This window comes from Balaenoptera physalus (assembly GCF_965194825.1).
Source record: "Balaenoptera physalus genome assembly, chromosome: 3".
Classification (NCBI taxonomy): Eukaryota; Metazoa; Chordata; class Mammalia; order Artiodactyla; family Balaenopteridae; genus Balaenoptera; species Balaenoptera physalus.
This window is the reverse complement of record NC_138890.1, coordinates 79,496,141-79,511,249: the sequence shown is the minus strand read 5'-3', so window position 1 is coordinate 79,511,249 and position 15,109 is coordinate 79,496,141. Positions and strand designations below refer to the sequence as shown.

The window sequence follows — 15,109 nt, the reverse complement described above, 5'->3', positions numbered from 1 at the left end:
AACTGAGTTGCTGGTTCAGAATTTGGGGCTATGGCCAAGTGGGATACTTTTTCCTTCCTCTGGTCCAGATAACAGGATGTTTGGGACAACCAAAGTGCTGCCTTTCTACATTCACAGGTTAATTCCATCCGTCAAGAAAACAGATGGCAAAATTAATTACATATTGTGCAACAATGGATCCCAAATTGGCCTCAGAAAACAGAGCATGTTGTAAATGCAAACAGCCTCTGAGGGAAAACTTGCTCCTAAGAGACTTGCTTAATAGAATGTTTATCACCTCAGAGGACTTCATGCCTTGAGTAAAAGAGGTGTCTGGAATTTTCCTCTGGGGTTTATTAGTATATATTATTCAGGTGGCCCGGTGCCGGATGTTAGTTCTTAATTTAAAGGAAACAGCATTCCCACTCTGAGGAAGGTGGGGCCGCTGCTCTTTTAAAGTGGGCAGCTTCTGTTGGTACCTTGCTGGCCCTGGAAATTCCATCAGCTGAAATGAAATTTTGTTCAATCCATCTTATTCATGGCTCCTAGGACAACTGTGGTGGGTTTGCTAGGGGGCTGGCGAGGTTGCCTCTATAAAGATAAGCACAATCCATTAGTTGAAGCCTAGACTCCAGTGGCTTCTACTGGGGCTGTTTGCATTTGCTCAGCACTCTGTTTATGAGGATGTTAAGAGGAAGTGCCTCCATTCTGTGCATGTTGTAAAACAGAAGGTTTGCAGCTGTCAGAATTATTTTCTTCTTGGCTTTTTATCCGATAGAGTTTTGGATTGTTGCAGATTACCAGCCTCAGTTCTCCAGATGCAATGCAAATTTTCTTGTTTTCTGTCTTTGAAGATAACAGATATTTATGTACACAGTTCCTTGTAACGTACTTTTGGGGTAAGGAGAAATTAGGCTTATGCTTACATGTTGTCATAATTCAATATTATGAAATGATTGAATGGTTATTTTAGTAGTTATGTAGTGCCTTCACACTATCCAGTGTGTTCTACTCTCTAGAAAGGAGAAAAAAAAAAAACCCACAAGATATAATCTTATGTTCCAAATAGCTTACAGATCTGCCTCAGAAGGCAACTAACATCCAGAGTATCAGCTTTAAGTGTGTTAGAAGTTCACAGTGGAAGTTAAGTTCACTGCGGGCTTCAGTAGGCTTTATGGAGGAGTTGAGACCTGAGCTAGGCTTTGGGGTTAAAAAAAAAAAAAAAAAAAGAGCGTAACAGCAGAAAAAATAGACCTGCAGCCTGTTCCAACCGTGTGGCTGCACAAGATGTGTCATAAGGTTTGTTTCCAGTAATTTCCAGTTAATGAAAACAAGTGTCAAAGTTTCTGAATGATTACTTACTTTTCAAATCATTCATGTGTACTTGTGTATGGGGTGGGGAGCAGTCATGATTTTGCCACTAGTAGCGTCATTTACACTCACTTGCATTGCCAGCGCTTTCTTTGGGAGAGAGAGGTCGTTGTTCCAGCTGGCATGCTGGGCACCTGGCCCATAGCCTGCTTAGCTCAGCTGCTTTCGTGTGTGCAGGGACTGTGGCAGGTACGAATCATTGTATTTCTAGCCTCAGTGGGCATTTGAATTTTCAACCCATGGTCTCATTTAAGGGAAATCAGCTTGAATCTGTTAGATAATACCAGCTAGCGATGATAGTTAGACTAACAGCTGTGGGAACGGAGGGGAAAAAGGGCTATTCAGGAAACATTTTGACTGTGGGACTTAGATGAGAAATAAGGGGACACAAAGCAGCCTAAGTCAATGATAATCATAAGTTTCTAGCCATCATTTGCCCGAGTAAGAACAAATTTAATATTATGAAGAAAACCAAGATGCTGGGGGTGGGGGAGGGATCTATCTGTGCCTTCAAGTATAAGGATACTCCCTAGGTAAGTGTCCTTCCAAGATGAGCCTAAGGAACCTTCCAAGCAGACTTGTCCTAAGGGCAGCTGGAAACATATAGGCTGGAGCAGAGGTTCCCAACATCTTTACTCATGGAACCCTTAGTGTCTCAGTAATTTTTTCATATCATTTCTAGGATACAAGAAGTACCTAGCAGTTTCACTTATGAAGTGCTTAGGTCCCAATAACTTAGTAAGTAGTTATGTACTGTTAACTTTGTAGCCATGTGAAAAAATAATACACATAAATTGAAAGGTTAAAAAATAATGTCTTTATTTCATTCTTCACCAGTTACTAATGGAATGGGTGCATCTGTTGGGCCTTGCATGTTTCAGTCAGGATCCAATCAGGAGATAAAGCACATTATAATTTGAACAGGAAAGTTTAATATAAAGAAATATTCGCTAGCAAACAGTATGGCGGCTCCTAAAAACTTAAAAGTAGAATTACCATATGACCTAGCAATTCCACTTCTGGGTATATACCCAAAAGAGTTGAAAACAGGGACTTGAACATGTATTTGTATATCTATGTTTATAGCAGCATTATTCACGATAGCCAAAACGTAGAAGCAACCCAAATGCCCATTGATGGATGAAGGGAAGAAACAAAATGTGGTATATACACACAGTGGAATATCATTCAGTTTTAAAAAGGAAGGAAATTCTGACACATGCTACAACATGGATGAACCCTGAGGATGTTAACTAAGTGAAATAAACCAGTCACAGAAAAGACAAATACTGAGTAATTCCACGTACATGAAGTACCTAGAGTAGTCAAATTCAGAGAGAGAATGTAGGATGGTGGTTACCAGGGGCTGAGGGGAGGGAATAATGGAGAGTTAGTGTTAATGAATATAGAGTTTCAGTTTTGCAAGACGAAAAGAGTTCTGGAGATGGATGGTGGTGGGGCTTGCACAACAATGTATCTGTACTTAATACTACTGAGCTGTACACTTAAAAACGTCTAAGATGGTACATTTTATGTGATGTGCATTTTACCACAATTGAAAACAGTAATAAGAAAGAAAAAAATTTTTTTTTAAGAAATATTCATTTTGATGAGGGTTGGCTGTTAGGAAGTAAAGAGAATTCTGAAGAACAGAGGAATAACAAATATAAACAGCGGCCTCTTCCCCTGGGTTTGAAACAAGGCACCAAACCCAAACTTGCCCTCTCTTCTACTGTAGACCTTGTCGGGGAGAGGATGGCTGGCCTTGGCTCCTTGGATGGCAGAGAAGTCACAGTAGCGCTGTGCTGGTAGAACTTGCTGGAAGTCCATCCTCTAGGATGCCGAGGAAATGTTCATGGGGAGGTTTCTCACTGGAGGGGCTCTGCTACAAAACCACCTAAGGGGGATGCCCGCAGAAGCTGCCGGGGGATGCCAGCAGAAGCTGCCGGAGGCTGGTTGGTGCTGACCACCATGTACAGCAGGAGCCAGCTGCTGAAGAAGGTACCTGCATTGCAGGAACTGGGGGCTGGAGAAGCCATGTATGCTTGTATAAGGCAGCTTGCAGCAAGAGCACACCAGAACCAGGAAACAAAAGTTCCTCTTCCTGTAATGTCTCTCCATGGCACTCCACTGACAAAGCTTAGGGTAGAACCAGCTGGCCAAAGAAAAAATATGTAAAGTTCCATCTTTATTTTTGCAGAGGGTGAATTGGAGCTGTGAGGCAATAAATTGATCACTGGCCACCTCACAACTTCTTAAACCTTGAAATCAGATTGTATTCCACTATCCTAATTTCTTGTTTCACGTTACTTTTCACATAATATTTGCCTTTTAGTACAGCAACTGCCAACAACCCAGCTTTGCAAAGAAATGCTCTCATCCAAAGAAATATAGCAGCCTAATGTTACACTGTGAACTGGCTTGACCTAGTAGTTCACGCAGTGTCTGAGGGATGTGGAATAATGCTATGTCTTCCTCAAAAATTTAAGATATCCTGCAACACCCCCTCGAGTTTGCTGTAGTGCTCTCAGGCACCATGGCACACAATCTGAGGATCTCGGGGCTCAAATTGTGAGTCTCTTTCACCAACGCTGACCACATCATTCTAACATATGAGAATCTAAGGTACCGATTTGGTTAAGAATACAGAAGAGTCAGGTGTAATGTAAAAATTGTATAGGGTCAATATTGTTTCTGAAAATCTTTTAGGAAGTTACCAGATTGGAGAATAACACACCATCTTCCAGTAAGTATAGGACTTATTGTAAGTGTTTCCTCCAGCATTGGAACAAGTTCCTGTTTCTTTCGGACTAGATTGGATAGTTGCCTTGTCTTTAGAGGTACTTTAACATAAAAAAAAAAAAAATGCATAGCCTTAACCATGACATTCACCGTCAGTGTCTGAGACGCCCCCAGTGTGAGAAGCAATGCAGAGACAAGGGTCAGAGAGGGACCAGCAAAGCCCCAGCTCCATCTCATGCTTACTCTTCAGCATAAAATCATTTCATGGTGGCTGATGCCCCATTTAGGTTATTATTTTTCTCTCTCTTTCTGTTTTGGGCTGATGGTACCTAATTGAATTTGAGAAAGTTGAATGGCATGCGATGGGACTTTGCTGAATTCAGTAGTAAAAATTCTATTGAAATAGTTTTCAGATTTAAAAAGTTAGTGATTTGTAGCTTTCTTCTGTTTCTACGAGGAAATGAATGGACTTAATCAGACCTTTTTTAGGTAGGTAGGGAGGCATACTGTTCATGTCACCACTTTCCCAGAAAATACATTCATTTTGGTGATGTTTACAGTTTTGTGAATCATAACTGTTACCTATTTCTATAGCTTTTCTTTAAGGCGAAGCTGAATAGCTTAAGCTTTGTAATCTGACCTATTCAAAAGGAAAAACTTCTGATCCATGCCTTTCAGTGCTACCTGCAAAACAGCCTCCCTTTTCCTCCTGAAACCCTGTTTGGATAAGTTCTGCTTTGGTTCACATTTTCATCACCTGCTGAGTTTGTCTGCTGAGTTTCAGCCTTGGCTGCTTTCACCTGGCAAGCCTGTCTAGCCCTGTAGCTTCACCTCCCAGCGTTTTCTGTCTCTTAAACAGTGACGAATTGGCACGAATATTAACTTAACAGAGAATCTACCCATGTCAGAAACTCAATGTTAAAATCCAAATATGACAACTTGGAATGGATTAGACTTTCAAACAGATCTCAGACCAGGAGTCTATGGTCAAAATTCCACATATGAGCACTACTTCCATTTTCTTGTGGATTTCAAAAGTTTGTTCAGAAACCCCGATAAAGATCTTAACTGCTCAGATGTGATCAAGTAGGGACACTACCCGACCTGTCTTGGCATCCTTTTCTACTCCCTTAGAGTGAACACACGGAAGAGAAAGAGATTGTCACTGCTGCCGCCTCGAGCAAAGCTGCTTGCTTCTGAATTCTTCATGATAATCAATAGCAGATGTGTGGCCAGCCCTGGAAAGTTGCATAACTGTCTCACATTGCATTCGACTGCAATCACTAGCCAATACGAGGGGGTCTCCAGTAGGCTGTTGAAAAAGAAAATTCAGTTAAAAAAATCTTTGTTTATCTCATCATAAAATTATCTCCTTGCTGTAAGCAGTAAAGGTAGTGGTTACAGTGGAAGTAGTTTGAATATTACTGGCCTTAAACTTGAATTTCAGTTCATTATAAGGAGGAACTTTCTAATGATTAGAGAGGAAGTGGGACCCTGTTAAAGGAGTGAGACTCTGTTAATAGAAGTAATCAAGGAGATTCTGGATGAATGCTTGCTACCTGTGACGTGTCTAGGAGATTGCTTCACAGCCAGGTAGAGGATTAGAGTAAATGACCTCTAAGGTCAATTCCAAGCCTGAGTTTCTGTGACTATGATCATTGATCACTTTTTCCTCCTGCTCATTTTCTGAAGATAAGCCAGGGATGCATAGGTCAGGTGTGGCACTGCCTTCTGGGCCCAGTCTCAGCCCTGCCTCTTTTCTTCCTGGTGAATCCCGTCTGTAGCCCCTCTCAGGTTATCCCATGTTGACCCCATTAACCTGGGCACAGTGAGGTTTGGCCCTTTTATTTTCACTTTCCATCGCTGGCCCACACACATTAAATTGCCACACCTATCTGGAACTTCTGTAGGGCCAGCATTTAGGGCTTCCAAATAGATGCTCCACAACCTAAAATAATCTGGCTTTTTTCATGAAAGTATTTGGAAAAGTGATGAGGGGGACTTCATAATTTTCAGTGCTTCGTCACATTCTTGATCATATTTTAATTGTTGCTACCTTGTGAAATAAGTGGCATTATCCCCGTTTTACAGATGTGCAAACAGAAGCTCAGAGAGGTTAAATGGCTTGCTCATTTTTAGAAGAAAAGTGATAGAAGAATGAATAGAAAAATAAAATCCTAATGTAAATGAGGCAGTGCTTACTGAGTTTGTGGTAATCAGGCCCAGTTCTCCCACACTGAGTCTGGTGTTCTCTTCTCTGCTCCTGGCAACCTCACATCCAAGGAGGTTTAGTCAGAGTCCTGACCGAACTTTTAATTTAAAAAAGAAAAAAAAAGATCTGTAGTTTCATGTAGCTGAATAAATAGACGCTATTAAACTTATGGTTTATTTAAAGCATTGAATATCAGGAATGGAATAGCTTTGATTTGAGGCTGTGATCTAAGCATTTGATCAGAGTGATTTGAGCATTCCATCCTAGAATCATGACCAGCTCAAACTTTTTGAGAATCTTCCAGTATAGCAATCTTTGAATTATTCTTCTGCAAAATAAAGGACTTGAATTTTACATGAGTAGTTTAATAGAGTGAGAAAGTCTGGATATAGGAAACAGGAGGCCTGGTTTGCATTTACTGCAGTCTCAGAAACATTATTACTTACTTTTGTGACCTTGAGCAAATTGTATAACCTCCCTTTCTTTAATTACATATCTGTAAAATGAGTATAGTGACCCAAGGGAACTGAGAAGTCTGAATAAAACATATATAAATGCAAGGCATCATAGCTAAGTATTACAAAAGAAAGACCCAAAGACATAAATTCTTCAGATAGTATTTTCAGACCTGATTTTGAGTGTGTGTGTGTGTGTGTGTGTGTGTGTGTGTGTGTGTGTGTGTGTTTCATCATCTGCTAAAAGTTTTTAGCAAGGAAGATTTCTTAGGAGAGAAATAAAAGCAAACACTGATAGTCTAGGAAACAAGTGTCTCCCAGATGTATTGTCGTCTCCCTGTGTGCGCTCACCCCAGATGTCAGCACTTCTTCCCATTCCCTCAGAATTAACCACTCACACCCAGAGCATTAGTGAGCCTGGAGGATACACTGAAAATGCCATAGGGAAGAATGAGGAGAGGGTTTACCCAGAGCAAACTTCAGACTCCCAGGCAGGGCCCTGGGAGGCAGCGTTCCCCATCCTCCGTCTCCACACTTATCCTCAGCCTTCTTCGTTGATTCACAGCAGTTCTGTCCCTGCCCCCCAGTCTCCCCCACCTCCTCCCAGTACCAGCAGTGCATAAGCAGGAGGCCACTTGAGGCTCAGGGCTTGGCCTCCTGAGAAGGTGTGTAAGGAACCTCCACTGTCATTTGAATGGCCCTTTCTCCACTTTTGGTAAATAAAACTTTCTTAAGGGAGAAGAGTGAGATCACCTGGGCCAGGCAGGGGCTCTGGCGAGACACCCATTTAGCCCCACCCCTCTTTTGGAAGGTTAAATGCAAGAGAATGTGTGAGGAGGAGGAGAAGGATGCAAAGCCTGCAGCCCTAACCAGGTGAGACCAAGAACACAGATCCTTCTGTGAGGAGAGGGATTGAAAGCCAACTTTATATATAGATCATGGAAGTCTTTAAAGACTCTCAAGGGTGTAGACATAAATAACAGAAGAAAAGGCGAGGAAAGCCTCAAATAGAAGAAAGCCACTTTTTATACCAAGTAAACAACTCCTTTTTTTCCCCCTGACCTAAAATGTTGTTTATACAGATTCAGCCTCTTGTCAGCAGGGTAGAAATAAAAATATTGATGAAATGACCATTTCTGTGGCATGGTATTCTTATGACCTAGAAGCTGTTAAGTCTATAACAAATTGACAGAGATGCTTAGTCGTTTTCACTGCAGAGAACTTACAACATTCTTGAATGGGAGCAGAGTATGTGGTACCTCCTGAATGAACTGTACCTTCTCTTCCCAATTCTGCTGGCTTCTCTTCTGTGTAAGTCTGAACACTTGCTGCCCTCCCCTGTTCTTAGCAGACATCTGGGCCACTGTAAGCAAGAGGTCCAAAGCCCAGGCATTTTCCCAACAGCTTTACTGAGGTATAATTTAAGAGGACATGTTTCTGCTGTTCTATATAAAGTTCAGTTGAGAGGTGGTGTTAATAAACCTTCCTTAGAACCAAGATCACTTGGAAGGTTGAACTCTTTAAGTCTCTGGTCAAAATTACCAAAATTATGCCAGTAAGCTCCATGTGAGCAGAGCCCTTTTACATGTGACACATGTAAATATTCGATAATGACTGACTGAATGAAAAAAAAGCAAACAAATAAAAAAACAGAATCTTAGCCAGCACTGTAACTCTCCCATCTTGATACAGAAGGTGGGAGAGCCACTGTTGGGCACGGGTGGAAGTTCAACATAGTATTTAAAAGCAGTTTGGTATTAAATGAGAAGTGCTGCTAACTTAGTTGCTATTTTGTATCAGGTGGTCTGTAAGAGATTGTTGTTGTGACTTCAGAGCGTATTCCAAGCCACACTAAGAGGTGGTGGAGTGTTTCTTAAACATACAGAAGTGAACAGGTTGCACTTACAGGAGATAACAAATCATTGTGATGTACTGGAGCATATTTACTAGGGCTAAAAAGTAACTAATCTCCTTTTGAAAACAGAGCAAAATCAAGACGAAGTGACTGATCTAGTATCTGTCTGTTAGCGTAGACAACCAGGGAAACCCCAGAGAATCAGCTGCCCTTTGTCACCATTCTTTTTTTTCTTTTTTTTCTTATTCATTGAATATTTATTGAATAGATACTATTTTTAGGCTAGTATATAGAGAGTGTTGTGGAAAAAATAAACATAGAAACCCTTGGGTAGTTTTTTTGATGATTTCATAGAACACATACAAAATATATACACCATTTTAGCTGACATCCTCATGTTATATATTATACAGTTGTAGTTCAGAGGAGTGAAACAAGAAGTTGGAAAGAGCTAATTAGAGGCAGACACTGAACTAATACCTTATTTTACTAACACAGTCAGCTGGTTTCTTCTTTTAGGTGGTTAAGGAGATTTAGATAAATTTACAGTTAACCACAAGACAAAGAAATAAATGCTTACAAACAGTGAAACACACTTCTGTAGAACTTCTGAGAAGGACATGGACACTTTCATATGGAGAGGTCCTAGAATATCTGGAATTTTGGATCCTAAAGAAGAGCGGTTTTTGTGGGCGGGAGGGTAGGACAAGATGGAGAGAGGCTGTGATACAATCTTTTAAAATATACTGAGCATGCCTTGCACTTGAGCTAGATCAGGACATTGTTCCCCAAGGTGACTTCTGGACTGCATTTAAATACAAAAGTTTTTTGCCAGGTTTCCTGAGGATCCCAGCGAAAGTTCAAAGATCAGCCTGGCTGCTAAAACGACTCTAAATTGAATTAGGAGGCTGACACAGCAGCGCTTGAACTGCTCATTCAGCAGTTGCTCTCCTCGGCTAAACTGAGTGGAGCTGAAGGCCTTTTTGTGAACCCAGTGTAAAACAAGTCGGACATTAGGATGTGTACTTTAACACACCTTATGTGGTTTGTACATAATTGGACTTGCAGGAGGACATTTCATAAATCATTCTTATGGGGGCACTTTCTGAAGGAAGAAGGTAAAAGTGAGTCCTTCCTGTGGCTGATGGGGCCTGGACTTTGGGTTGTGTGAATCTGCGTAATCATCACCTTGAAAAGGTGTTGCATCTTACTCCAATTATAGATGAATGGGAGCTATCTTTATGTAGTTCACAGCCCCGGTGAGATCCTGCAGGGCTCCTGGCAGACATCTGTGGAAGTCTGGGCTGCCATGGGGGAGGGCAAGGACAGATGGCGTGTGTGGGGTGAGGTGGGGAGGCTTCCAGAATGATTCCTTGGATGAGACAGGAAAGGTCGCTTCTGACCGGTAAGGGAGCTTTTCTTTGGGTTCAGAATGACCTTCATGTCTCCTCCGTAAGTCTGAAGTTACAGAGTGAAGGTATGCATCCTAGCGGGTCAGGATGTGTGGCAGGGGAGACCTCGTAGTTAACTGCGATTTTTGGAAGGGTGCAGCCTGTTACCCTTTTGGTGGTGAGGTCAGTTTCCGGGAAGCTCCACAATACTGATATTTTCCAGATGTTTCTCCTCTTTTCTCCTTTCTGACTGGCTATGTCTTCCTCTCATCATCCTGCCCTTTTAGTAGAATTGAGATAAAATTCTTCTTGGTGTCTTAAGCATGTTAGAATCACTCAGCAGTAGGAACTGATTTAATATCTAGGCCTTATATTAATATTTATAATAGCCTTCACTGCTTGTGAATAGCATAAATGCTTCTTTTCTGTTCAAACCCAATACTGAAATAAAACCCAAGAATATCTTTTACAAAAATTTACTTTTAATGGTGGCGGTAGTTTGTAATAACCTGTGGAGGATTTTATGGTTTTCATATCACTTTTTGCTTATATTACCTTCTTCAATACCAAACATAAATTTGTGAAGTAAATAAAATTTATTAATCCTCATTTTCCAGATGAGAAAGGGGAGGCCCAGAGAAGTTAAGTAATTTGCTCAAGGTCATACAAATAATAAATGGCAGAACTAAATCTTAATTCAGATTCTTTATATCTGTTGTATATTCTTTTCATTAAATTTACTATAGGGCCTCTCTTCTTGTTTTTTGCCCATATTAAAAAAAAAAAAGGGAAATGAAGAAAAAGAAAGCAGCTGGAAAATAAATTTATTAAAAGAATGTAACTTTTCTCACAGTTTCCAATTGGATCTTTCAGGTATGTTATTTGAGGACCTGTTGCCTTAGATTGGTAATAAAACTAATGCTCTGCAAAATACCTCAATAAGACAGGTATGTCGGTGGCAGCTCTGGTCTCCCATTCTCCGAAGGAAAAATTAAGGTTTCACAAAGCTAAGACGTCTTCCTCTCAGCCGGTTGTGGGAGCTTGTGGACCCGACCAGGGGGCAGAATTGAGATCTGTTCTCCAGGCTCTCCAGCCTCTTTATTCTATCAGCATTTCAAAGGCCTGACTACCTCCCCACCCACGCCTCCTCTTTCGGCTTTTTGGAAGGAATTTATCCATGGTAGTTGCAATTAGCGCGGGGAGGGAATCGCCCCCTCCGTCTGGGGGATGGCCCTTGCGTAACTGCAGAGGAGTTAATGCTCCCGGGTTGCGGTTTGAGTAGGAGTGCTCGCCCGGGTTATACGGAATGAGAAAGCCTCCTTGTCTGCTTTTCCTGCACAAAGGTAAGGGGTGGAGGCTACACCCCACTTTCTGATAAAGGCCCCCCTCTTGGGCTTGTGAAGCAGGTACCTTCCAGGCACATGGACCAATATCCACGTTACTTTCCTACAAAAATAACGTATAAAACCGAGCAGCTTTAAAATCCTTCATTTTGGGCGTATAAAACCCCAAGACACAGAAAGTTAAATGGGCGTCGAAAAATGTAACCTAAAGATGGAGAAGCATTCTTTGGACTGCGTGTGCATTTATGCCTTATGTAAAACAGCAGCGCGCGCAGAGATGGGTCTTTTTTCTTCCCTGCACGTTGATTTACCAGGCATGGCTCGTCCGGGGTCCTGGCGGCCGGCACCCCTCTGCCCGGCCCCTCCACAAAGTCAGCCCCACCTGCGTGCGCCCGGCCACCAGCCGCCAGGTCGCCGGCGACGGGCTGGGGCGCGCGCCCCGGGGGCGGACTCCCGCCGCCCAGCTGAGACGCGATTCGTCACTCTTGCAGAACTTTCCCCCTGAAAATCCCTGCACCAAAACCAGCTCTCCCGCCCCGCGGAGGTTTTGATTTTAGTGGCTTTCCTTCCTTTTATTTTCCGTCGTGTGCGGGTTTGGGCTGCCAAGCAAATTAGCAGCTCGTCCATGTCAGCGGCAGTCGCTTCTGCCGCCGCTTACCCTGACACCATGCACTCCGAAGCAGAAGAATCGAAGGAAGGTACGAGTTTGATTTTGCTGGGGGGCCCCGCCAGATTCTGCGGAGGAATGTGGAAGTAGGGCGGAGTAGGGGAGCAGATGGGTAATTTAAAAGTGAGCGATGGGTACTTTGTCCGCTCTCCCTGCGCCTTCGCCGCTCAGTTAGAGCCGAATGTGCCGAATCCTGGACCCTTCTCACCCCGCGGCCGTTCAAAGGGGAGGGGAGGAAGAGTCGGACCTAGCTCAGCCAGCCCACTAGAAGCTGCTTTCTAGATTTCTCTGGAAACGAAACAGCCCCAGTATTGACTCTAAGAACGCAAAATGTACTTGGAAGAGCGCTGCCTGCCTGCATCGGGACAGCCGAAAGCCGGATCCCCTGGAAGAGCCTTAAGAGTCAAGGGTCTCCTGAAAAAGGGTTTCAGAAATTGGAAACGTTGTGTGTTTCCGGCTAAAAGGGGAAGCTGCGTGGGGGAGAGAAGTGAAAGATCTTTATTTGGGGAATAGGTTGGTTTTTTGTTTTTTGTTTTTATTTTCTTGTCGGCTGTTCAGCAGTGAATTTATTTTGTTGGAGGCTTTAAGGGGGCCGAGAGATGAGGGAGGCCTTGTGCAGCTTGAAACTGAGGAGAGTTTGTCTGTTTCCAACTTTGCCAAAGCAAAGGGTTTCATTTACTCCTAACAGAGAGCGGGTGACAGGGCTGGAAAAGCTCCAACCAAAACACAATTATACGCTGCTGTTAGTTCGGGGAGTTTATTTGTGTGTGAGTGTTTGTATGCTTTGTTTCCTGAAACTTTATGTATACAAAAGTCCTCTTGTAAGTTGAGGTAGGAGTAGGGATAGCTGGGGGACTGTTCAAGATTGTGAAATTTCTTTTCTTTTTCAAGCAGCCTCTTGGGAATCTGGTAAATTTCAAGTCAATCACAGCAGCTCTGGGAGCGTGAGGAACAGAAAGGAGCCCCATCATTTCCCCATTTGGTAGATATCAGTCAGGGAGAGGCTTTGAAACTTGTCCTCTTCTTTTACTGAGTCCCATCCCCAAAGTAAAGTCCTGTGTTTCAAGATGTAGTCTCTGTGGGCTGACGTTTACTTTATTATGCTGTGTGAAGGAAGCAGTCAATAAGAACAGGCTTGTTTAATAGAAATATGGGGCTGGTGTGAATGAAAAATGACAGCCAGGAGTATTGTTTTTGAGCTTGATGTGGAGTTTGGGGGATTAATGTTTCCTTGCTGCCGAGGAGTCTGTCCTGATGGAGCTTTGTGCTGATGGAGGCTTTTCTGTTCTGTCTTTCAGACAGCAATTTACGTAAGTCACAAGTAGTCGGAGGCAAATAGGAAACGGGCTGAGCGAATCCGGTGGTGAACTTTTATATGAATTACGAGTAGCACTTACATTGGTATTTTTCTCCCAGGCATGTTTTTTTCTTTTGAAAAAAAGGGAGTGGGGAGAAAGTGGAAAAACAGTATCCCAAAGCATATGATACATTCTTCTAGCAGCAACCACATTCTTCTCTCCTTCACAGCTCACCCATTGCAAGCCTGAAAACTGGAGTGTGAAGAGGTCTTTTAATGTGCACCCCACCTTGTTCCTCTCCTTATCCCTCCACTTGCCATCATTTACATTCTACAGATCTGTAGCAAATTATCCTGCCTCTGCTTTTTACAGAAAGCTCAGAATGTTTCTTTTAAAATAATATGAGGTGCTAGAGTTTTAAATTGATGGCAGGGTAGGATATGGAATAACTCTTGAGGGAGATTGAATAAATACTTCATTAACAAATGGAATCATGGTAGCTTCTGCCAGGAAATAAAGGATGAGTGTCTGTGTATATATGTGTGTTTTGTGTGTGTGTGTGTGTGTGTGTGTCCCTGGCAGTTCTGGCAAGACTGGTTGTTGGCTGTGATCTAGAACCCTCCATTTAGCTACCACCACTCAGAAAGGAGCAATGCTGTTTAAATAGCTCCAGTTATCTTTATTCTCTATCCTTACTAATCCTCTCCCCTCTCCTTAGCTTTTTTTTTCTACTTGTGGACTTAATGTGTCCCATTTAGTATGAGATCACCACAAGCTCTTCACAATGTCTGCATTACAAGAAAACTGCCGTTGGATGCTTCATGCCTGATTTGCTGTAATGAGAGATACTTTTAAGTCATTATTCTGAACCACAGTTTGAGACTAGTATACTTTGTTTGGGGTTGAATCTGAAAAAAATATCAAGTCGGATTCAGAAATCCTTGGAGGCCAACATATTTGTGTATGTGAGTGAATGTAGAAGCAAATGACTGGGGATATTGTTAAGCCATCATAGCTTAGGACGTACTTGACTCTGTGCCAGGAGTGCTGAACCGCCATGCTCGGTCAATAGCCACCTCCTAAAGAATTGATTTAATTTTGCCTGCTTACAAATGAATAGGTGATTGTGCTTGAGTATTAAACAGAGGAAAAAAACCCAGACCTCACTTTAGTAAAAGCTGAATGAGTTTAAGATATCCAGGCATAATATGAATAGGAAAGCAAGAGAAAGGAAGGAAGAAGCCTACATTATTAAATTGGGGAAGGCCATTGAAAGAAGGATATCAACAGTTTCCAGTGGATGGGGGCTTCCTGAGGAGATGGGTTGATGGCCATATTTTGGGCATTTAATTGATTCCTGTTGAGTAAATTACTTAATTATAAAGTAGGGAAAATGAATGGCAGTTAAGATCTCAGAAGATCTTTCTAGTGCTAAGCACCAAGGAATCTGGGGCTCCTCTGTACTGGTCATTGAAGCTTTGGTACCAGGAAGCAAGGAAGCCATTAGTAAGGAGGGGTTGCTTTGGGAGGGTTGAGCTGTGAGTGGGCTCAGCTCCTCTTCTCTTGCCCATAATAGCACATCCTGCCACCACCTCACCCAGTTCTCTCATGCCTCACCAGGCCTGCTGTTTCACAAAGAAAACAGTAGCCATTAGACAACCCTCTCAACTTCCTGCTTCCAAACTGACAGACTCACCTTCACCCACACCCACCCTCCCGGTGTCTGTGGAACAGGCGTGGTTCCTGCTGCGGAGGCCACTCCTTCCACCATGGGCTCCTAACTGCATCAGTTGGCC

At 42.6% G+C, this 15,109-nt stretch overlaps 1 protein-coding gene across 9 annotated transcripts in view; it reads left to right on the top strand.

The window, feature by feature from the left end:
* TNFAIP8 (TNF alpha induced protein 8) overlaps positions 1–15,109 on the top strand; it is a 122,755-nt gene that overhangs the window by 73,257 nt on the left and 34,389 nt on the right. Inside the window, exon 1 of one of the 9 annotated variants that reach the window (XM_082456271.1) lies at positions 11,292–11,348. The exons of 7 other annotated variants lie outside the window; for them this stretch is intronic. In XM_082456271.1, the coding sequence (XP_082312397.1) occupies positions 11,312–11,348 (37 nt within the window). In that variant the 5' untranslated portion in view covers positions 11,292–11,311. Of the gene's footprint in view, positions 1–11,291; positions 11,349–11,715; positions 12,047–15,109 lie in introns of those variants that run through there. One more of the 9 variants, XM_082456270.1, reaches the window with a different exon arrangement.